The 24,753-nt window shown below is 43.3% G+C and overlaps 2 protein-coding genes across 2 annotated transcripts; both read right to left on the bottom strand.

Moving 5' to 3' along the window:
• Positions 1-4,986: 4,986 nt before the first annotated feature.
• Positions 4,987-6,943, bottom strand: LOC108928957 (glucagon-like). Its single transcript, XM_018743173.1, has 3 exons — positions 6,849-6,943; positions 6,455-6,610; positions 4,987-5,120 (listed from the first exon to the last, which is right to left on the bottom strand). Exons 1-3 carry the CDS (start codon positions 6,941-6,943, stop codon positions 5,000-5,002), a joined length of 372 nt encoding a protein of 123 aa, XP_018598689.1. The 3' UTR covers positions 4,987-4,999.
• Positions 6,944-9,270: 2,327 nt separating this feature from the next.
• Positions 9,271-24,753, bottom strand: LOC108928937 (dipeptidyl peptidase 4-like). Its single transcript, XM_018743144.2, has 26 exons — positions 24,361-24,753; positions 23,570-23,657; positions 22,031-22,123; positions 21,093-21,187; positions 20,914-20,988; positions 20,774-20,826; positions 20,380-20,452; positions 19,319-19,439; positions 17,786-17,940; positions 17,308-17,405; positions 16,517-16,646; positions 16,299-16,337; positions 15,662-15,760; positions 15,503-15,573; positions 15,187-15,240; positions 13,891-14,018; positions 13,757-13,807; positions 13,266-13,364; positions 12,988-13,057; positions 12,632-12,826; positions 11,946-12,000; positions 11,572-11,671; positions 11,340-11,398; positions 10,859-10,931; positions 10,489-10,562; positions 9,271-9,897 (listed from the first exon to the last, which is right to left on the bottom strand). Exons 1-26 carry the CDS (start codon positions 24,361-24,363, stop codon positions 9,793-9,795), a joined length of 2,256 nt encoding a protein of 751 aa, XP_018598660.1. The 5' UTR covers positions 24,364-24,753; the 3' UTR covers positions 9,271-9,792.

Raw genomic sequence — 24,753 nt, 5'->3', positions numbered from 1 at the left:
GCAGGACACTCCCAGTTCCATGCCCCAGGACCCTCCCAATTCCACAACCCCTGGCCAAACCCCAGGACCCTCCCCGGTCCACACCCAAGCTGCTGCTTTCCAGAGGCTTGACAGCTCACCATCTTTGAAGTGCTAAATTCCATCTCCAAACAGCAGGCACGAGCCCTCCAGCAACCTCCAAAACCTCAAATGAAGATACACAAGTGCTCCTCTATACTTACTACTCCTTTAATACTTCTCAGTACTGAATTATACACACACACAGTCTGCAACCGCTTGTCCCGAGCGGGGTCGTGGCAAGCCGGAGCCTAACCCAGCAGCACAGGGCGCGGGGGTTGGGGGGAGGGGCCAGACCCAGGACAGGACAGGACACCAGTCCATTGCAAAGCACCCGAAGCAGGACTCGAACCCTAGACCTGCCCGAGAGCAGGACTCTGCCAAGCCTGCTCCACCACCGCACCCCCCACCGAATTATTATAAGATGATGATTATTATTATACCTTATATCAAATCCATACCTTACAGATTTTTATTTTTATCTATCCCTTGTCCAGCTTTGATGCATCTATGGGGCAGCATGTATGGATTTTTCAGTGTTATACTTTAGGCAAAAGGAGAATCATCTCCACACCAATCTATGTAGCTGTATAGTGCATGAAAATACATAGAGCTAAATCAGTTTCAACTTTGAATTGTGTTATGGAAAAAGGGCGGGATAGCTACTTCAATAATCCCTGCTGGGAAACTCACACTCACAGCTGTTTAACACGTAACATGTAACAACAGTGTGCACAGCTACAGTATACCCAAACAAAAATTCCTAATATTTTGCCAATCATCTTAGTCTCCCAAATCCGTTTCTCTCGACAAGCCTGCGTTGTCCCAAATTCTCCTTCCCTCTCGACAATATTTTGTATTGTTCGGGCATTTATATTTATTTTTCTGATGCTGTTCTCCAAAGCATCTTAGAGGTAAACTACTTACAATGATTTACCCATTTTTCACAGCTGGGCATTATTTTTTCCATCCTGAAGCCGTGGAGGGTGAGGACCTGGCTCAAGGGCACTGTAGCAGGACGAGCTCAAACTATCGACCTTTAACTCCAAGGGCAGCAGCTGTAAGAGAGAGATACGGGTATTTCCACACATTTAAAAAATTATAATTAAAAAAAAAGTTCACTAATTTTATACAGACAGAAAAAGACACACACACCAGGCCATGGCATTGGCTTTGAGAGTAATTATTGCTCTCGTCCTCATGCTGGAATCCAGTTTGCTGCTTCTAATGTTGGAACTGGCTATGGTTCCCAGAACTGGTATAGTTCAGGTCATGGTTCTGACAACTTCCAAGGTAATTCCATTGCCAAGAGGAGAATGGATTCTCAGCTTGCCTCTGTTTCTACTGGTCTTTCTGGGTCCACTCAAGAGTTTGGCTCTCCCAGGCATGCTTCACAAGTCTTAGGCTCACAGAGTGTGTTGGGTCCTGCACAAAGGGTAGAATATCCATCCAGGACTACCTCTGTTCTGACCAACTTTAGTTCTCAGGCCACAGGCTCTGAGAATAGGTCTAGTACTGCTTGGAGTAGCTTTAACTCTGCTCAACAGGTTGGCAATTATCATGACTCTGTCCACAAGACCGTATCTAGGCTTGTTCAGTTTGTCAAAAGTGTTTTTGTAGTTGACACTCCCACTTCTGCTGAACATGGAAGACCCCAAAGTAACTCTAATATGAATGTTTATAATTTTGGGCAAGGTACTTCTAGTTCTGGTCAGGGTTCAAGTGGCTATGGTACTACTCAAACAAGCTCCCAGCAAGCATCTGGTTCTGAAGTCACCTTTCCATATGCTAGAAGTTATGGCTTTGGTTCTCCAAGTAGCTGGTCTACAGGACTTCTTCAGTCAAGAAAATCCTTCACTCATCCTCTTTCAGGTGTGTCAAAAAGGATACACAGATGTGGCTGATCATTGATGCCTGTTGAATACTAATATGGTGGGCTTGACTCTAAGTTGCAGCAAACAAATGATGAACAACTACTGATGTGGACTTTATCACTGTACGTACTTGCTTCTCATTGTGGGTGTTTATTCCCACCCCCCTAGGGTCAACATCCTTTTCCTGAAAGCCAGCTCGGGGCTAATGAATGGACTTGCTGGCTTCTCAACAAATAAATGTTTCTAACTTGATATGGTTGGCCTGATCTTCTCTTAAAACTAGATTAAGTGTTGGTAATAATAAATGGAGGCGGTAGCAAAATGTAGTTATAACCCAAGAGAGAAGGTATTCTGTAACAAAGGGTATAATTCTGAAGTCTTTAGCCTTAATTCTCTAACATGTAAATTTGCAATGAAATTGTAGTGCCTCTTGTTGATGGTTCCATAACAAGGAACACCGGCTAGTGGTGAAGGGGGAGCTGAGCCATAAGGCGAAGCTCTCCATTTACCAGTCGATCTACATCGCTCACCTATGGTCATCAACTTTGGGTGATGACCAAAAGAATAAAATTGCGGATACAAGCGGCCGAAATGAGCTTTCTCCACAGGGTGTTGCGACTCACTCTCTGTGATAGGGTGAGGAGTTCGGACATTTGGGAGGAGCTCAGAGTAGAGCCACTACTCCTCCACATTGAGAGGAGCCAATTGAGGTGGTTCGGGCATCTCATAAGGATGCCCCTCGGCGCCTCCCTTTGGAGGTATACCAGGCATGGCTAACTGGGACGAGGCCCCGAGGTCGGCCCAGGACCCGCTGGAGGGATTATATCGCCAAGTTGGCCTGGGAATGGCTGGGGATCTCCCAGGCTGAGCTGGAGGAAGTTGCAGGGAACAGGGGCGACTGGGCCTCTCTGCTCTCCCTGCTGCCATCGTGACCCTTTTAGGACAAGCGGGGCAGAAGATGAAATAACAAGGAACACTGTACTGACTTTATCACAAAACCCTATTTAGGACTTAATCTCTTTGCAGTAGGCAACTTGCAGAATCTAATCTATAAGTAAATGAGTATATTTACATAGCTCATCTTCATCTAAATGCACTAATCTGGTAGTAAAAAGTTCATATTAGGCACTGCCCATGACACTACAGTCTACACCGTAGTGCCTTTCAACTCAAACTTACTTAAGAGTGAAAGGCAGATTTGTGATGCCCCATATATTAGTGTCAATCTGTGCATGTTAAAATTAGATTGAAAAATCTGTCAAAATTTTCCCAAGGGGGAAAGCCACATGCAAACTAACTTTTTATCATTTAGCTGATGGTTCTTGCCAAAGCAGTATGCAGTGTTAAACTGTTTTACAATTATTTATAGAGCTTGGTAATTTACCGGAGTAATTTCAGGTAAGTACCTTTCTCGAGGGTACTACAGCTAGAGGTAAAATGTGACCCTGTAACCTTCGGGTCCCCCAGTTTAGCTGGTAACAAGGTACACTTAACCTAAGAATGCAGTTAAATCAAAATAGTTGCTCCAGATAAGCACATTGCTCATGAGGTGCTTGGTGTTGAGGTGCTAACAGGCCTTCAAATGGCCCTACAGAGTCATATCTGTTAAGGACATGAAAAAGCACTACTTTGTATACTGGTTTAATAATTTGGTGGCTAAGGGAGCTTATCAGTTCTGGAGCTGTTTGAGTTATTTCCTCTGCTTTGCCAGTGCCTTGGGGCTCAAACCCATGACAACCTGCTTTCTTGATGTTGAGCTGGCGATGTTTGCCTTACACCATGAAACAAAGCCCTCAATTCAACATCTGTGCTCTTTCATCACCTTTCTCTATACACTCCACTATTGCCCACTACCCAAGGAAGGCCACTCTTCACAGAGCAGGGTTCATGTGTTCTGTGAAATCACCCCATCAGAATTCCTGTTCTGATGGCTCAAGCTACCATTATTATAATTATTTTTATGGAAAAATTGCTTCCCTAGCAAACACATACACTACGTCATCCTAAAACTCATTACAGAACCAAAATAAATTTTATATTGACGCATGAAAATAAAATCTTTTACTAAAATAATTTCTAGATTGGCTTTGTTATTTTCATTCATTATCAATAACCACTTCTTCAGTGTTACAAAGTAGTATCACCAATGATGTATTATTTACCATCATCGTTAATTAGCAATGCTATTTTAAAGAAAAATTCCTCGATAGCAGTGAGGTAGCTAACCGGCTTGACGTATCGGGAAGGGCGCTATGCAAAAATAGATTAAATTGAATTGAAAAGTCATTTACTCTGCCAAGTATGAAACTCATTTCTTACATCCACACCCACTTTCTCAATTTTCCAAATATGAATATAAGTCCTTTTAAGTTATGGGTTGTTTGACTGTTGGATTTCTTCTATATATTTGTTATATCATATGGGAAGAAAATGATTATGTGCATAGAATTTGATCCTGCATTACCCAGACTGTACACAATGTCTTTTTATTTTATTTTACTGTGCAGAGGCAAACATAATATTGCTTTGCCTGTGAAGTTTTAGAGTTCATGACCCACTACAAATATATATTCCTTAGCACAAGTACTGCTTAAATCCTTCATTATGTCATTCCTGAACTTTCCGTCCCACGTCTCCTCTGCCCATTGCATCAGCACAGATCATTTCCTCTGCAAGAAGTGTCTATGAGATTTACTTGCGTACAGGTAAAAAAAAAAAATAATAATAATTTGGTTCTCCCTAAATAACCCATGTTCTAAGTCTGATATAAACCATGTTCTGTGAGTGGCCGTAGGACCCCTGTTTCGCCTTTTATGCAGGACTTTATTTCCTGTGTGATTCCAGCCCATTCCACCACCAGACCACCATAATCAGTGACCATCAGACGTCTCATGAAACTCTCCTTTCAGCAGATTTATTTGCGTGTCCATTTTAGCAACAGTACAGATCATAAAAAATACATTATGGTACAGGATAATTATGCATGAGTTGCTTTTCTGGAGTTGCTCTTTCTCTCGGTCTCTTTTCGGCACGGGGAAAGAGGTGAGGGGTGGAATAGAAAGGGAGCTCTACTGCCGTCTACCCCGTCCCATCTTCAGCCAGGAGACGAACTCCTTGGCGGCCTGGTCCTGCAGGTAGGAGCTCATGTCGCTGGTGTAGGTGCCCTCAGCGTGGCGCCTGGTGACCTCCCTGGAGATGAGTGGAGATGGTGAGCATGCAGGTGTGGTGAAGAGCTCTCAGTAACCCAGACTAGTTTGCACTGCACCATCGAACCCCAGCAGTGCGCCCTAGTTTTGCTTTTCTGACGGAACACCTTAACTGCGCATTGTTTCATGTAAAGGGTTGGCAAAATACGGTGAAGTCAGAACTCTGACTTTTCAATGGCCAATGCATACATACTACAGTAACCCCAGCTGAGTGTACTTTTGTCTTTTTTAATGCTTTTTACAACCAGCCACTTACAGATTAATTTAAAAAATCTGTAATTTTTAAATTACATTTTTGGTACACATTTTGAGCGCTCGGGACACCTAAAACTGTTGCTGCACTGTTCACACACATTGATTAAATTTATGACGCTTATAACTTACAATGTTAGGTCTGCACACTATGTTACTTATAAATATTCACACCCTTATACAACAGGACAATTTTTACTGTATAATTCAGGATAATTAACATGACAAGGGTACTACAGCAAAAGTAGGGATTCAAACCTGAGTCCTTTGATTGTAAAGTAATGGCTCTAACTGATAAAATCCTTGCTGCCCTACAACTGCATGGTTTCAGCAAGTTTAGGTGTGTTATGTTTAGCCTTAATTCAGCATTGATGGATGTGAGAAATAAATGGCTCTCGTGTCTTTTTTCCACCTCTGTCTCTCTGTCCTCCCTGTTCTTCTGGTGTGTGTGTGTCAAGAATGAAGTTCTTGTTTTAACTTTTCTCTCTTTGTCTATGTTCAAGGGCAAACGGAGGCGACTGAAATGTCACATATCCTCCCTATATCCTCCCTATGTGTATAACCAATTAGTGTTCTGTTGTTTAATATTATCTTTTATTGTCTTATCCCTAGAGCTCGACTCACTGTCTAAACCAATGTGAACTTATTTCTTTGTTCTGCAAAATAGTATATAATCATTGTGAACATACAATAAACTTGAGGAGGATTTGGAACGAAACACTCTGCTTGTTCTTGTGTCCTAATCCTCCCAGTGATCACTTGTCTCTGGTGTCTGGACGGCTCTGAGGTGGCAGAAGGCTGAGATAGAAATTAAAATAATTTCTAATCTAACAATGGATCCCTCCATTCACTATCAATAACAGCTTGTCCATTGCAGGGTTGCGGTGGTCTAGAGCCTATTCCGGAAGTATAGGGTGTGACGGAGGGTGCACTCCGGTCTGGAGATTGTTTAGATTTATTCTAGATTAAAACATTTTGTAATGATTACTGTCATACATTTAAAAATGAGCCACACGACGCTCATTCTGGGAGGAAAGTTAAAAGTCCCTAGTGGGCAACACTCACCCGGCACGTTTGGAGTTCATGAGCCACTGGACGAAGTCCTGCGCGCGCCGTGTCTCCAGATACTTGCTGTAGTCGTTGGTGAACGTGCCCTGAGAGTGCCTCTTCATGGCCGAGAGCTCCCCGGGGTCGTCCAGCGTCGTGGCCTCTGACAGTAAGCTGCAAAAGCCAACATCTCTGTTAGTAAGAAGCAGAATTCATACCAAACGGTAGCGCTCCGTATTTGCAAAGATTTCGAAGAGGACAAGGCGCGTAATTTTTGCAAATTTCTCTGTGGATTCACCGCTGACTCTGCATGATTTGACAGCTGTCTATTCCATATCTTTGTGCATTTTCCTTGAATTCTGGTGACGACATTGGAAGACCTCCTGAGGTCACGGATGTCTGTGGAAGTTACCTGGAGTCGTCCTCTGTCTCCTGGACTGGGCTCTGCAAGCCGCTGTGAACGAGGATCAGGAGGAGCAAGGCAGCCGGGAGGTGAGTGCCTCTCATGTCGGGACCTGGAAGGAACATCGCGAACACACGGAGAGGGACGATGTCAGGAGACCTGTTTCCAAACCACTCCTCTGAATGACTGAGTGGCTCGTCTTCCTATGCTGTTTCCACAAAGCCTGGGAGATGGTGATGGCGCAAAGCACCCCTGATTCCACCCCCAAAACCAGCCCAAAGTAGCACTGGGGGGTTCTGGAGGGGGAAGAGGGTGGCATTATGAAGAGAAGACAGGTGGGATTAGAAGCAATGGCTCACCTGTGGGTTTGCTGCCGGAGAGTCGTGGAGAAGTGAACGGGTTTGCGCGGTGGTCCACGTTTGGGGCTGTCACTCGTCTCGCTCCCCGGAGCTGCTTTATGGCCCCCCCTCAGTGTGGCGGCGCTTATATAGCGGAGAGGCCCAGGTGGCCCAGAGCCCCCACGTAGGATGCCCGGCGCAGTCGTTATTCTCAATCCATTAGACACCGGCTGCGTGTCTGCAGGAGATGTGGCAACGTCCAGCGGAGATGTGCACTGTCGCTCAGGTGTGAAAATCAAACAGGAGAAGAGGGCGAAAAAATTTAAAAAGCGCTGGTTTTCCATGGCTCAATCCGGCTCTCTGCACACACCTGAGTCAGCGAGGTGAATCAGTGTTTAAATGGTTTATTGAGAAAGTATTTACACTGTCGTATGGTGTTTTTTCCTGCTTTAACAAGGTGTTCATGGCTCTTCGGTCTTCAATACATTAATACTTCACAGATGTCCAGGTTGAATGGATTTGGATTCAGACCTTTTTTTAACTTTACATTTCATTTGGCACTTACATCTGAGACATTGGCATATTAGAAAAGACCTAACCCTAACCACCCCCAAGGCTGATAAGAGCTGAGGACTCCAAAGTTTCAATCTAATTCTTATTTATTCATTAATTTATTTCTTTCAAGTGTTCTTTCTGCTGCGTGACACATATACACACACACACACACATTTTCAGAACCGCTTGTCCCTTACGGGGTCACGGGGAACCGGAGCCTACCCGGCAACACAGGGCGCAAGGGGAAGGGGACACACCCAGGACGGGACGCCAGTCCGCCGCAAGGCACCCCAAGCGGGACTTGAACCCCAGACCCACCGGAGAGCAGGACTGCGGTCCAACCCACTGCGCCACCGCACCCCCGGTGACACATATAATTTCATTGTATTGCATGACAATAAAGTATCTTATCTTAAAGTTGAACAAGTTTATTCATTTCAGTACGCATTTAAAAAATGTCATCATCAGGCTGTTCTGTTTAATTACAGAGGCAGTTCAAATTTTCAAAATTTATGCATTAACACATTTTTGATTTTTGTCAACTGAATTGTTTAATACAAATATTTAATAATCTGATTTTGGTTTAAATGATGTTTGGTCCCAAATGTTTAGGGAATATTCTGTGTGGATATACAGAATTCAGTGGGTACGTTGAAATGCAGTACGTTTCCTTTATCCGTCCATCCAAAGTAACGTTCATGAACTGCTTGTCCCGATGAGGGTCGGCCACCCTTTCTTTTTTCCAATTATAAATCTTACACTCTTCACCAAGAGGGACTTTACAGTGTGAGGTTTGTTCACCAAACCACTTACAGCGACTTACCGATTTATACAACTGGGTGGTTTTCACTCTATCACTTTTGGGTAAGTGCCTCGCTCAAGGGTACTACAGTGGGAGGTGACACTCAAACCTTTTCCTTCAGTTATAAGGTTACAGCTCTAACTATTATGCCACCTGCTGCCCCTTTAGGTGACTAAACAGAGACTACATCTCTTATACACAAACACTCCTTTTATTTCAGCAATTAGCAGGTCGTCACTGAAATATTAATGTTTATCTCGCACAAATTATTGCTGTTTTTTTCCGGTGACAGTCAATCACTGATATTACTTATGGTAATTTTTGTAAGTATAATGTCTGCACTGTGACATGATGCATATTTCATGCACTTCTCTATTAAGGTTGCACTTGTCACATGTATTCAAGCCAGTTTTTACAAATCCCTACCGAGTGTTTTGATATTGTGTTCCTCATAAGGACAACAGGTGGCGCTATGGTTAAGAAACAAAAGGTTCACGTTCAAAGTCCGGGAACCTAACTGTGGCTGATAATGAATGAATGAATGAATGAATGAATGAATGAATGATCTTTATATTACATAAATTCTTTAAATTATGAACAAAAATAAATGGGCTATTATTTCCTATCCCTTTACCATGGTGTTAAATCTCTCTTCTGCTCTTCCCAGCTCTTCTTGGTGTACCTGTATGTTGGTGCGACCTTGTGCTGTTTAAAATACATGTTCAAAGGTACGTCACAAAGCTTATCGTTTTATTATTTTATTATATTGTGGAAACATGTATAAGCAACTGTCTGACTTTCATCTCATAAATCCACAGAGCATTTTCAGTGTAGCTGCTGTAATTTTATTACAGACCCTTACATGGCTAAATCAGTGCATAAACACCATTTGGAGAAAAAAACTAATCTTTTTCAATGCAAGGATCTCGGGGATACAGTTGTCACTGCGCACGTGTCGTTTGCTCATTACCGTCATTTGATCCGAAAGGAAAGCAGGCGAGGATATTTTGGCATGTAACTCAACATTCATTTCTGCACTTTAAAAAACCAAAAGGCTTCATCCTTGTGGAATCCCGAACCCTAGACACATATATAATCACACATATGACACAATGATCGCCATATCTGGCCTCCTGTTTTGTGATTTTCCGATCATAGTGAGAAATCATGGGATCTGGAAACGTGGTCCATAGACCCTGCACAGGGGAATGAAAAGGTGACATGTTTGAGGGCATGTGGGAGGTCCCAGTCTGCTCTACTAGGGGCTGCTGTTCTCGAAGCAATTCAGCAGGAAGTGGCTTAGGTGGGTGTAGACGTGACGATGTGCCGCACCATCCAGACCATGGTCTTTATCGGTGTACCACTGTGGAACAGCAGAGGTGGTATCAGTACCAAAACCACACAGGACTCACATATTGCTCCCAATTTATTGTGTATTCCGAACCATGCCAACCAGAGCATAGACATAATAATCATCTGTTTGGCCAAAACACTGCTTTACCTGTCAAGGACAATTTTTTACCGTCTATTAGCTGTGTTTTTGTCTTCACTGACACCTTATTTATCCATTTAAACTGATGCCTTTCTCCAAAGTAACTTATAGTGTTAGGCTTGTACACTACGCTACTTAAAATCATTAGCCCATCCATAAATCCATCCATCCATCCATCCATCCATCCATCAGAAATTTCCCTTTTGGTCAAAGGTTCATTGAGGGGGCTATCTACAATAACGCCCTACTCTTAAAGTTCATGAAGTGTTTCTATAATCATTTATAGTCTGGTGGATAGAGATTTGCTGACTGATGGATACATGGTGCCTTTTGACCTCATCAGCACTTTACACAATGCTAGTATCATTTTCTGCTGCGCTCCCCCCCCCGGACCTGGACCTGTGCCCTGGACGCTGGCTGGGTCTCCCTGCTCCCCAGCCCCAGTCCACAGTGAATATTTACCATGGCCTCAAAGTCCACCTGCTCTTCAACAAGCGCCTCTGAGATCTCAGCTGCCTGCTGGAAATGGACGTTATCTGAAAGGACACAAAAAGGTAGGCGGAGCATTAGAGGGTCAAAGGAACTTTGAAATTTTGCCTGGAAGCGCCCCCCTTCTAGAGTATGTTGTTCCGCACCAGGCAAAGAAACTGCCCATTCAGGTCGAGTTTAATTGCTGAGCACTTCTCTACAATTATAACCACAATCATGGATTATCGACATCCATCCACCTTTCCATTACCAATTACCAGTTGTCTAAGGCAGGATCACAGTAGTCTGGAGCCTATCCTTGAGGGATAGGGTATGAGGGAAGGTACACCCTAGAGGAACTCACCATCTGCTGTTCCATGAACCAGGAGGTACTTCACTGATTTAAAGTTCTTGGCTCTGCTGGTCACAGTGGAATTCTGCAAAATAAATACAGTAACTGATGAGTGCACGTCCCACATCTGGCATCAAAAAATATGACAATCATGAGGTCAAATAAGGTTAAATTATTATATTTCTGTAAAGCCGAAATTCAAAAATTTCTCCCACTACAGGTAATTTATACTCCCATCATTCACGTTAAACAAAATTGCAAAAAACAAGTCAATGTTATAACTGTTTTCAAAAATTTAAAAAACTATATCAATTTATATAAATAAATATGAATAGAAATATTCATCTTGAAAATATATTAAAAAGGTGCTGTTTTTGTTCTGTTTGTAAAAATGAATTTAAAATTAAATGGCTGACAATAAACGTAATCCCGTCACCACTAAACTCGTGGTGGTTAAAAGGTTAAAAGGATAAAAGGAGTGGCGATTACCAACCTGGTAAAAATCAGTATTGTCCACAGGTCGATTCATGTAGCGTTCGGTATATATTGAGTCTAACATTTTGATAAACAGTGAAAAAAAAAAATTACCCAGCTGTATAAATGAGTATCTTAACTCTGTAAGTCAACTTGGAGAAAGGCATCAGCTAAATTAACAAATGTAAACTGAACACGTAACAAAAATGGCAAAAAAGGAGGATTTCTAAAAATCTCCGGAAGATACGTACCATAATATTCCCATTTAGATACTGGAGCCACAGCCATTCCACACTTGAAAACCCCGCTTCCAGCTCCCAGAACCATCGACGTGACATAACCACCGTACGACTGAAGAAAAGGACATTTCCGCTCAAAGTCATCACACACCTGGGACTCATCGCTCTTGAGGCCTTAGGGTCACTCACGTTCACTATAATTTCTTGAATTGCGTGTATCACATATCATTGGATGTTCTATGATGCCACTCTGAGTTTACCTTCAGAAACTCTGCAGAAAACCTGCGCATTTACTGTAACTATAGAGTTAAAGTGAACTTCTTTCTTGAGCGGCACTGTCAACGATATTGTCAATTATAAAGTTGAAACAGCATCGGTCATCTTACCCAGCCCCAGATTGCTATTTTCTCCTTGTCTATGAAGCCCATATCGATGAATTTCCTAATGAGGGACAAATGGCATTGTTAGACTTATTGACGTCAGGCGTTTGACGAAAGACACTAAAACACAAAGAATTAATAACCAACCTCAGTTGACTCATGTTTCTATGTGTACAATCTGGAGAAACATCTGACTGGGTGAGAGGCTGATGTGATCACCACACGACCTTGATAAAGACAACCCTTTAGAGGCCCATCAAAGAGGTTTTTGGATATATTTCTTGAATTTTTTTAAAAGTGTTCCACTTCTAAACCTGTGTGTGTGTGTGTCCTCTAAAAGGTGCAAAGGACTCAGCATGACAGTGTGTACATTTTGGGAGATGCATTTTAAAATGTGTCCTCTAGAGCGGACAAAAATGAAAAACAGGATCTCAGGAGGTTATCCCACCTTCTCCAACTCACTAAATCTGCACTGATCTGTGCTAAAGTGCTACACCTGACTTTTAACATGAACTTATCTCGTCGAACGGCTCGGAGGTGTCAGAAAAGATTTGTTTCTATAGCTCATGAGCGTCACTACACTGGAACTGCAAAGGAGAAATGTTTCAGGGCACAGGGGGCAGGGGGCAAGAAGGACGGTTGACTCCTACACCTGCCCTTTCTCATTCCAACAGGGTGGGGATGCACTTTACCTTGTGGTCTCTATCTGATCTTCCACCTCATATGTTCCCAGCCGTTTGTAGATGGAGTGCATTAATTTGTCGCCTTGGTAACCACTTCCCCTTCCATCAATACTGGCGACGATGATGTTTTCTGCACTGGCGAGGTACGTGGCCCAGTTCAGCCTGAAGCGATAGTCTACTTTTTGGCTACAGGGCCCCGCGTACCTATGAAATGAGAATCAAGACTGCTCCAGTAACCCGTATTTACAGCAAACAGCAGCACAACACGGTATTAGTGAAACATATCGAAGCAGCTCTTTCTCCACCGTACCACAATGAGCAATGTGATCTCAGCAGATAACTTAAGCGACGTGATAAAAACTCACACGTCGATAAGCAGACGGTATTTTTTTGACTTGTCGAAACCAGGAGGTAAGATCATCTGGTACCAGAGGTCTGCCGGAGAAACACGATGAAATGAGAGTGTGCTGTTTTTCGCTCATGGCCTCAACAACAGAGTCTTTCTACAACATTTGAACCCACCACCCTATGATCACCAATCAAGTTCCCCTTAACTGTTTTGCTGCCTGTTATATTAGAGGACAAGGAGCCAAACCATTATTTCTAAAGCAATAATTCTATAAATACAGATAATGTGACTTACCAAATTCCCCAACTTTAATCTTGTCACGTTTCGTGGTCGGTAGGTTCTTGTCTCTCAACATCTCTTCCAGGACTTTGTTGTCCTCTAGAACATGAATTTCTGCAACCAAAAAATAGACAACAAAAAAAAAAATCACATTTCCTATTAGCTCAGAGCTCTTAGGTGTTTACTGTATATGTCTTTGAGAATGTTTTTTTTCACGGAAAAGTTCACTAATTATTGTTTAAAATGTCCTAAAACACTAAAGTAAGGTTTTTAGAAAAAAAATGACTGAAACATCTGCTGTACATTTGGATTCAATAAAACTTTCAACGTGGCAAAAATGATCATTACCATGATTAATAACATGCAAAAAAAACAGATTGACATTTATTGGGAAAGCAAACATAGCCCATGGACAGTAACTATTACAGCAATAGTACTTCTTCTAAGATTTTTCTGCAAATAAGATACGTATAAATATCTGCCAGTATGCAGATCATTGTGGTCACCTGACCCAGGTCCTCGGTTGTCCCTGAGTGTGAACAGAGGCAGTCCAGGCCCTAAAGAAACACACAGGGGTTTACAAAAGATCTTCCACCCATGGTAGCGAGCGGCCGGTACGAAAGGATGCGGAGCAGCTCACCGTAACAGTCCCAGCGGTAGTAGGAAGCATTGAGGCTGAAGTACCCCGAGTTGTACTGACACCGGTCCACGTTCAGGTCGCAGGTGAGACACTGGCGTGGAGACTGGACACTGGCAGGTAGCGCGACCCTGAAGATGCACGGTGAAGAACGAGGTGGGTTTCGGTGAGGATGTGCTCTTCTCTGATCTCCAGCCTTGCTAATATGTGCAAACACACTATACAATGCTGCTCGAAAAGTGCGTGCACCCCTTAAGTCCCTTGTTTACCACAAAATGACTACTGAACAAGAATCAGTGTTTCTCATGTGACGTAACAGGTGTGTAATGACCAGTTCTATATGTTGCTTTGGAGGAAATCGTGTGTGTAGTAGAAACACACAAGTAGTGCAGGTGTAAAAAAAAATTGTACTGGTGAAACCAAGTAGGATCAGGTGTGTAAATCATAGTCATTTTTTCATTTTATAGGTTTTTTAAGATTAAACATTTAGATTTTATATGTTTATTAAAAAAAAAACAACAAAAATGACCACCCTACAGGGTTTACATACTTTCAAGCAGCTTGTATATCCTCATTGTTAGTGTTTCCATGGAGATGCTGATAATGGGCTCATAGGTGATTAGTTTAAGGCTACTCCTAATCTGCACTGGACCAACCCTTCTAGCGGAGACCCCGATCTTCCATTTGCACTATATGTACCCTGGTGATTTTATTGCACTTAATGATTTGATGAGTTAGATTTTAAATAGTCCCACCAATGTTACCTTTCAGTGGAGTGCTTAGCTTACAGCGAGCAATAAGTCGAGAAGTAGAGGGGAGTTTTTTTGATTTGTTGAAACGAGAAGGTAACCCTGTCACCAGTCTCAAAAAGTTGAATGAAAGTGTGGAAAGTGACATTTCAGACAGTCATATTTTGGCTACCAACTTTGAAATCGGGTATTTTGAAATTATTGCCTATCTTGGGATCTTTGTCTTTGGCACGTGACTCTACATTCTCTGTGATGCAGATCTCAAATGACTGATATTAATGTAGAGGTGGAGCTGAGACACAACCTGACTTCAGATATTCAGCTGACATTTCTGCAACTTCTGAGTAAAAGAGCTGTGGCATTTTTGATTGATCAACTGATTTCCTCAGCTTTTGCATGGCGTGGCAAATTCCACTTGTCATTCACTACACTTTTGGCTGCACTGAAAAATAAGTTGCCCACCTGTGGCTCAGCTCATCTGTATGAGTAAATATAACTGGGCTCTTATTTCAAATAAAACGTTTAAAGCATTCCAAGCGTATGGTCTTACTTGTACAGGTTTCTCTGTCCTGCTTTTAGTCCGTGTTCATTGCTCACAAAGTATCTGTGGAGGAAAGAAATTGAAAGACAGCAAAAAAATGTATATATATTTTATCCACTGACTTTATAATTTTCCCACTAATGATACAGATGTAAAACAAAGGTTTCAGTGTGTGATTTAAACTGTTTTAACCAGACTGGACCAGACTTGGAGCAGTTCTGCGCTGAAATAATGCCTATTGAAAATCCAGGTTCTACTCTCAGCTATCCAAAGGAAGGTCAGTTTTTTTTCCCAGCATCCCCTGCTGCTGAGCATGTTGTCTTACATGGCATCTTTGGTCAGCTTCGTGATGTATATGACCTCCCATGTTCCTGTCGTGATGGGGTTTGCTCCTTCCTGTGGAAATTAATCAAACAGACTTCCCAGTCAGCTCAAATGGGTCTTAAACCCACCACCACCGACATCCAATCCCTAGAGTACTTACTATGGTCACATAATGGATGTGCTTATACTTGTTCTTATCGCTCATCACTTGGTAAAAATTGTTGCTGTCCTCCACAAAGAAAGGGGGTAGTGGTGAAAACTGCATAGTTAAAAGAGGATGTGGTTAAGTAAGCATAATGGTTAAGAATACACACTGTCAAGTCAAGTCCTACGAGGAACCCTGCTATTGTATCTGCGACATTGGAACAAAACACAATTACTCTCATGTCACATGTATCGCTTGCCCGGGAAAAAAATCAAAGTTCAAAATTCAAAGTATGGTTTCTACTGAATGTCTGTTGCCAGCTCACCATCGCAAAGTTGAAAAAATCATAAGTCAAACCATCGTAAATCAGGGACCACCTGTACTCACCAATTGACCTGGTGAGGGTCGCGGTGGTGCGGAACCTATCTTGGAGCGCCAGTCCATCACAGGGCAGCCACACACACACTCATTCACACACTACGGGCAATTTAGAGTCACCAGTTCACCTGAAACACCTGTCTTTGCACTGGGGGAGGAAACCAGAGCACCCAGAACAAACCCAAGGAGATGTGTTGAGAACATGGAAACTCCACACAGACTGAGCCAGATTCCAGATGTCAGTGTGTTGTGAGACCATCTCATGGAAACTTACCTGCCCAACCCATCCTGTCTCGCTTTTCTCCGCGTATTGCTGAAAACAAAAGAGATGGGGAGAGTTACTGCAGTAGCATGAGAAAAACAAACAGTGGAAACACTCAGCAGCTGGTATTCACCGAATCACATGGCCAGAAGGCGTGCTGCTGTTTGTTTGTTTGTTTGTTTGCAGTGGGCATGCAGGCCACCCAGCGAGAGGATGACCGGAACACTGACCTGACTTGGGTTCCAGTTGCTTCCGTCAAAATGGTAAATCTGCAGAATGACGTGGTTCTGAATCCTCATGAGCCACTGAACTGCAACACGGCTATCTGTGATCCAGGTGACCGAGCTCAGGTAGTGGTCACTGCAGGGGAAGCAAAGGACAGAATTCAATAGATGCTTTCCTCACTGAAGAAATGTTACAAACAAATATACATTTCATGTGTATATATGTACTGTATATGTACTGTATATAAATATCTCCACACATACAGGTGGTCCCCGTTTTACGATGGTTCAATTTGCGATATTTTCGACTTTATGATGGTGAGCTGGCAATAGACATTTAGTAGAAACCGTACTTCGAATTTCGAATTTAGATTTTTTTCCCAGGCGAGCGATACGTGGAGAGATACTCTCTTGCGATGCTGGGCAGCGACAGCGATCCACATCTCCCATTCTGTCACACAGAGGTGTGTATTAAATGCATTTTTAACTAATGATATTTTCAGCTTATGATGGGTTTCAGGGAACGTAACCCCATCGTAAATCGGGGACCACTTGTATATATATCATATTTGTATAATATATAATATTCATAATGTCTAATGTACACATTTATACAGTTCCTACCATATTCCTGCTGATATCACATAGCCTAATGCCAAAAAATTATACATCCGTCATGATTGTGGTTTATTGAAGCTGGACACCTTTCTGATAATGGTTCAAAATCACTTTATTTCTCCGGAAGATTAACAGCTGAACATTATATTAACTCTGTGTTTGATGTGACTGTATTGCACCTTGTTCCAATTGAGCTGGGCACCACAATCTCAGCCACTCTTGACATGTTTGCGGAGCTGACGACAAATAGCTTCACCTTAGGATTGGTTGCACCGGCCTGGATGAGGGAACGAAAAGTGTCCAAAAATGTCACACTCAGTTGACGGTAATCAAAGGCTTATCGACTATGGTTTGGTCGCTCTCATAAACTGACATAACGTAAAACATTAAGCCAAAATTCACACGGTTTACGCCTTAGATCCATACTTGTACTGGCTGCGATATCATGGATTTTACATGTAATGTCACTGGAAATTAATGAAGCAGTGGAAGTGTATGCTATATTTTTCTTGATATCAACGTGTTTTCCATGTAGGGTGTCAACCTATGGTCCAGAGACCAGTGTTCTAGCCAACACCACCTACACATTGACACCATTCCAATCATTGTGCTAGAAAAAAATAACCAAATATGACCTAACAGGGTAAAAGACCCTACCTTAGGGTATGGAATCACAACCGTCTCAGGATACTGCCCAGTTCCATACCACGAAAACTCGATGTTTTGGACTTGCGTGTCATTAAACTCTGCATAGGCCAAGAACGTCCCGTTTGGTGACCACCACATGGCTCCGTGGGATGAGAACATTTCCTCTGCGTTGAGTAGGAAAACACTCCATTAGATCTAGATGTTAGGGGTGTTGTATGTAGTGTAATTAAATATCCAACAAAATCATCTGGAGATGATCTTTCAAAGGTGCTACAGCACAAGCACTAGAACCTTAATATGAACGAATAAAAGTAAAGTCCCAAAAGCCAGAGTTGGCGCCCGAGGTTTGGGTCGGCCGGGCATTCGGCCCCGACCACCGCCCAAATCACAACGCACCGGCCCCTTATGTCCTCTCCGGCAGGTGTTGAGCCCAACGAAGAGCGGCTCCACGTCTTGGCTTCGGGCTAAGCCCGGCCAGGCCCCGTGGGCATAGACCTGGCCACCAGGCGCTCGCATGCAAGCCCCCTCCCCCAGGCCTGGCTCCAGGGTGGGGCCCCAGTGACCACATACCGGGCGGGGTGAATGAGATCCTTGATTTAATTGTCATAAGGGGATTTTGAACCGCGCTTTGTCTCTCTCGTCTCTGCTTTTTGCGGACGATGTGGTCCTGTTGGCTTCATCGAATCAAGACTTACAGCGTGCACTGGAGAGGTTTGCAGCCGAGTGCGAAGCGGCGGGGATGAGAATCAGCACCTCCAAATCCGAGACCATGGTCCTCAGTCGGAAAAAGGTGGATTGCCCCCTCCGGGTTAGGGGGGTGCTCCTCCCTCAAGTGGAGGAGTTTAAGTATCTCAGGGTCTTGTTCACGAGTGAGGGAAAAATGGAGCGGCAGGTTGACAGACGGATCGGTGCGGCGTCCGCAGTAATGCGGTCATTGTACCGGTCTGTTGTGGTGAAGAAGGAGCTGAGTCGCAAGGCGAAGCTCTCAATTTACCGGTCAATCTACGTTCCTACCCTCACCTATGGTCATGAGCTCTGGATCATGACCGAAAGAATGAGATCGCGGATACAAGCGGCAGAAATGAGTTTCCTCCGCAGAGTGCTGGGCGCACCCTTAGAGATAGGGTGAGGAGCTCAGTCACCCGGGAGGAGCTTGGAGTAGAGCCGCTGCTCCTCCGCATTGAGAGGAGCCAGTTGAGGTGGCTCGGGCATCTGTTCCGGATGCCTCCTGGACGCCTCCATGGGGAGGTGTTCTGGGCTTGTCCCACTGGGAGGAGGCCTCGGGGCAGACCCAGGACACGTTGGAGAGACTACGTCCCCCAGCTGGCCTGGGAACGCCTTGGGGTTCCCCCAGAGGAGCTGGAGGAGGTTTGCGGAGAGAGGGAAGTCTGGGGGGCTCTGCTTAGACTATTGCCCCCGCGACCCGGTCCCGGATAAGCGGAGGAAGATGGATGGAAAAGTAAAGTCAGTTGTTTTGCGCTTCTAATGAGGCAGTCGTGCATCACTTTCCAAACACTTGGTTGCGCTCCATGTTTTACTGACCCTCGTAGACCCAGTCTGGGATGCCGTTGAGAATGGCGTTCTTCTTCCCATTGGTGGTTACTTGTACGGACGGCGAGGTGGCCTCAGGCTTTATGTACACGTTGAAGTCCCAGACGTAGGCCTGTAGCAAATGAGGCAGGTGAACGCCGAGTGTGTGGAACAATGTTCAACCCCGAACATAACAATTACATTCTTTAAAATGGTAGTGAGACTTTCGGTCTTTTGGAAATGATGGACCTTGATGACCATTAGTACCACGTGTACAGGGCTTGTCTCCATCAAAGATTGACCGCGGTCATCGCCTATGGAGCTGATCATTATAGCGTGGACTGACTGCTCATTTTCTCGAGATCTAAGCCATCAGCCCCTACCGGTATGGGTTGGGATTGTCACAGGGAAGGTTTTTGGCCCTCTAGGAGCACACCTCCAATAATAATAACAACAGAGGGCACATATGGAGTATAAATGGATCTATGTGTCTATCTACCTATGTATAATGTTCATTATACAGTATAACATTCACTTTATCTATCTGATAGTTTAGCTAGTTTTCTATTTATTTATTTACTGACTTTTTAAATATAACAATGTGTAGTAATTGTGTTATTTATTAGTAACTGTAGTGCCTTTGGGGGGCGCGGTGGCGCAGTGGGTTGGACCGGGTCCTGCTCTCTGGTGGGTCTGGGGTTTGAGTCCCGCTTGGGGTGCCTTGCAATGGACTGGCGTCCCGTCCTGGGTGTGCCCCCCAGCCTTAAGCCCTGTGTTGCCGGGTTAGGCTCCGGCTCCCCCCGCAACCCCGTATGGGACAAGCGGTTAAGAAAATGTGTGTGTAGTGCCTTTGATGTTGCTTTTTTCCTGGTTTTATAAACAGCACAGGATTACAACAGTACACAACGGATAGTACACCGAGAAGAAAAAGCAAATATGCCCACGTGCATAAAGCGAGGGCTCATGGTCAGATGGTTAAAATTTATCGCCGGTCTGATCATGTAGCACTTTCTAGTAATTTGTATTTTGAATTTGTACACATTTATGCTGCCAGATGAATCATCTTGTCTTACCAGCATGTTTCTAGTCGGGGCCCAAACCAAGTACTGCACTTCCTGTGGAATGTGTGATGGGGTAACAAATTTCCTAGAGACAGAGAGGGAAAAAGCGAAGAACATCTGACTTCCATTATGATAATGCAGCATTTTTTGTTTTATGTCTTTATGCCTTTATGGACTTTGCTGAAACATATTGATACGACATCCTGATACTAATAATTGGGCAAACAACACTTGTTAAAATGATTATATGATCTAAAATGACTCATTAAATCAAAGCATCTTTGATACCAACAACTGTTTGCCTTTAGTTAAGACCCAAGATACTTGCTGTTTGTAAACTGCTCATACCTCATATACCAGATGTTGGATATACCAGTTTAGAGGAAGTTATGAGGGAAAGACTTACGAGTTTTCCACATCGTAGATCGAATAAGACGCTGTGTAAGAGTGTCTCCATAACTGTTGAAACATGACCAGTGAATGCAATATGGTGTCTTGAAATGAAAGTTTTAAATTATTCTCAAAACAGCCCTCTACATATATTACCTTGGTGTAATTACTCTCGAAACATACAAATTTCCGGTCAGCAGACACATAATAATCACTGGCATCCACCTGTGCCTGGGGAAAAAAAAATATTTAACATGCGATCAAGGTTGAGCCAAAGCATATTTTTTTAAAATGATGCCACAAAATGCTCTCTGTCCTGTTGAAGGATGTCTTACAAATTTATCACTGGACACAAAGTCTGAGGATTGTCCAGTTTCTACATTGTGAAGGATGACTGTTCCGTTCCTTGTTTTGTGCAGGTATTCTTTGTCTGCGAGAGGATAAAACAGAGGGGAGTTAAGATGCTTCTCATTTTCTATGCGGAAGTCTCTCTCTCTCTGTGTGTGTGTGTGTGTGTGTGTGTGTGTGTGTGTGTGTGTGTGTGCGTGTGCGTGTGCGTGTGTGTGTGTGAAGAGATCACATGGTTTCTTTGAGTATTGCACATCGCAGTGGTTAAAGCATCGAGACCATAGACACACGTTCAATCGTCAACATGGACCTTGTCCTCTGAGAAATTTCTCAACTCGAATTTCTTTAAGACAATATCCAGGGTTTAAATGAAGGGTTTAAATGTAACATGTTTACTGTATATTATGTTATATATGTATATATAAAATATATATGGTATATTATGGTTTCTGTCCCCTCCCCTTCTGGCCATACGCCCTGTGTTGCCGGGTTAGGCTCCGGTTCCCCGTGACCCCGTATGGGACAAGCAGTTCTGAAAATGTGTGTGTGTGTGTGTGTGTGTGTGTGTGTGTGTGTGTGTGTGTGTGTGTGTGTGTGTGTGTGTGTGTGTGTGTGTGTGTGTGTGTGTGTGTGTTATGGTTTCTATGTACTGGGGTTCAGCTAGTAGCATAGTCATTAGCATCTGTTGCCTTTGGACCCAAAGGTTGCAGGTTCCAGTCCCATTTCTGGCTGTAGTACCCATGAGAAAGCTACTTACTCAAGATTGCTCCAGAAAATGGGTAAATAATTGTAAGTTGCTTTGGCAAAAAAGCATCAGCTAAATGAAGAAATGTAATATTGCAAATCTCTCTGCTCAAAGAACAGAGTGACTCACAAGCCAGTAAGAACTTAATGAATGTTGACTTGTTTAACAGCAGCTACTTACCCGAAATCCATCGCATGTTGTAGGACTTATAGTTAAAGCTACTGTTGAAGTAATCTTCAAGTGTGAACGTCTTTGTCGGCCTACCCGAATCCGCTGAAATGAAATTATAAGAGAAACCACAAATGAACAATGGGAACACACAAGTCACTGAGTCAAGCTGCAAGAACACACTTAGGGGAAAAAAAATTGAGCAAATGTTGAAATTGTGTTTTTTTTCCCCAAATTCAATAAAATCCATGAAGCAAGAGAAAATACAGGCTCCAGACCATGGCAACCCTGACCAGGACAAGTGGTTAACAAAAGTGAGTGAGAGTAAGAGAAGACAGAGTATTCAACAGCATGCAACATTGTGAGGACTTTAACTTTCTAAAATATGGATCAAATAATTAGACCCATGCTCATACGTCTAAAATATTTTTTGAATTTCCTTAGTTTTTCCAGATAGATCCTCTAGGTGCAGGAATGATCGGACCAACCCACCTGAGAGTCTGGGGACCCCGAGTGGGGTCCCCAGATAAATTTTGCACCTTGATTATGGAGTAATAAAATTTAATCATCTCAAATAATTTAATCCATGCATACTCATTAATAGACAATTTACATCTTAGGGTTAGACAATATCCAGTGTACTTACTCTATCACCTATCTGTATCCACTTTTATAATTTATTCATGATTTTAGTTTTGTGTTTGGAGCACCTTGGGGGCTTGTTTGAAATAAAATTGCGAAGGCTAAGAGTTGACCACCTTAAGAATAACCGGTGCAAACCAACTACACATTTCTAGACTTTGGAGTGCGAAGTGCAACATGCCTCACGGAACAGGTTAGTGTGTAATACAACCAGAAGGCCATCAAATAATAAAAATATGTGACGTAAGCCTTCATCATTGTGCAGTATTGAGAATTTCAGTGCACAATTTCAGCGCTTCTGGTAACACTGTGGTTAGAACTGCTGCTTTAGAACTTGAAGCTCACAGGTTTGATTCCCATCTCCAGCTGTAGTACCCTTGAGCAAGGTACTTACTCTAAATTGTTGCAGTAAAATTACCCAGCTGTATAAATGCATAAATAACTGTAGATAGATTAGTATTGTAAGTTGCTCTGGAGAAAAGCATCTGCTAAATGAATAGATGTAAGTTATCTTGAGTTAGTATTCTGCTGAGTAAAAGATAATCGGTGCTTTTTTCAAAACGTCTTATCACAGTGGCTGCAGGTTTAGACAACACTGAATTATGTAATAAAAAAAAACATACACATACATGAAAAATGTGCAGACTGATAACAAAAAAAGTTTCTTGTAAGATAAGTCCTTGGAAAATATTATGCTCAAGATTTGCAGTAAGTCAGTAACTTCTGGCTATTGGACCTGGTCAAGGATAAATGGATATATATAGTGAATATACAGTACAGTCGGCTGGGCAGCAAATTCTTACCATAGCCATAAATTAAGCAGTAATTATCCAGTTACTGATAAACGCAGGATTATTTTCAGCAATTGCATTTCTTTATAATTATTAAGTTTTAATTAATAATACCTACAGTTTAAATATATGCCGGTGGGCACAGCTATGAGGGTGATGACAACAGCCAGACCCAGCACCCCCAGGAGCACCTTGCCCCAGTTCTTCTGTTAGGGTGGACACAACAACAACAACAACACAAAACAACACAATTGACAACTGTAACACTGCATACTGTATACATAGTCAGGTGAAGAGAGAAACAGAAATCAGGACTAATAATGTGAATTTTTTCACAGCTATAAATAGAAATATATAGATACAGTGCAGCTTGACAGCATGTGAGCCCATGCCATGATGGCATAGGATGCTCCTTACTGTTGTATGAAATATCTAAATGAACTTATAAAATTTAAATTTTAAATGTTAAATTTAGAAAATGAATGGATGATCATGATTTACAGCCCTGACTCTACTTGGGTTAACCAGTACAACTTGGGTTTGACTTATTCTTACACTGCACTACTCTGTGTTTATACTAACTACACACAAGATTTCCTCTAAAGCAACATATGGGACCGGTCATTACACACCTGCTCTGTGTGTGTCACACGAGAAGTAAATGCGCATATCATTTCGTGGTAAAACTAAACGGGACATGAGCCCGGTTTCCCCGCACGTGGGACACTTAAGTGACTTAACCGCCGATGCGCGCGCGGGCGAAACCGCTGTCAAATTACCGTCCCTTTTTAAACTTAACCGAGGCTATCAGGACCCCCCCCCCGGCGCCCCCCGCAAGGTCCCGACATTAACCAAACCCCCCCAGCAAGTCTTTTCGCGAATCAGAAGTAGAAGACAGAGGTTACTGACCATTGCGCTGAGCGCGGAGTAGAGCGGGCGTCGCGAGGAGGGTCGGCGCGCGGCGGCTCTGGAGGAAGCCCCTGGTCCGAGGGTCGCGCGCCACTCAGTCAGATCAGGGCTCCCTCATGAACGCGGTCCGATGTTCACCGGCAGAAGGCGGGTGCGCTGCTGCGCTGCTGCAATCTTGGTTAAATATTCTCCTAACTTGGGCTGTAAAAGGGCTCGATGAGGAAGTCCCGTCGGATGGAGGTCCTCCTGGTCCCCCGCCCCCCCCAACCGCTGAAGAGCTGTGCGTGCGCGGCACCGTCGGACGGGGGACGGAGATGCGCACCGGGGACGGCGCGCGCGCTGCGCAACTTCGAGCGCAACTTTCCATTCGCGACAAAAAAAAAAAAAAAAAAG

The sequence above is a fragment of the Scleropages formosus genome, chromosome 14, assembly GCF_900964775.1.
Source record: "Scleropages formosus chromosome 14, fSclFor1.1, whole genome shotgun sequence".
In the NCBI taxonomy this organism is placed as follows: domain Eukaryota; kingdom Metazoa; phylum Chordata; class Actinopteri; order Osteoglossiformes; family Osteoglossidae; genus Scleropages; species Scleropages formosus.
The sequence above is the reverse complement of the archived record's forward strand: the minus strand, read 5'-3'. Positions and strand labels throughout refer to the sequence as shown.

Coding starts and splice junctions, on each gene's coding strand:
- LOC108928937 (XM_018743144.2), bottom strand. Junction 16,647..17,307: donor CCCAGCTCAATTGGAACAAG/GTGCAATACAGT, acceptor CTTCCCCTGCAG/TGACCACTACCTGAGCTCGG. Junction 13,365..13,756: donor CAACCGAGGACCTGGGTCAG/GTGACCACAATG, acceptor TTTTGGTTGCAG/AAATTCATGTTCTAGAGGAC.
- LOC108928957 (XM_018743173.1), bottom strand. CDS start 6,943: ATGAGAGGCACTCACCTCCCGGCTGCCTTGCTCCTCCTGATCCTCGTT. Junction 6,611..6,848: donor GAGACAGAGGACGACTCCAG/GTAACTTCCACA, acceptor TGGCTTTTGCAG/CTTACTGTCAGAGGCCACGA. Junction 5,121..6,454: donor ATGAACTCCAAACGTGCCGG/GTGAGTGTTGCC, acceptor ACTCATCTCCAG/GGAGGTCACCAGGCGCCACG.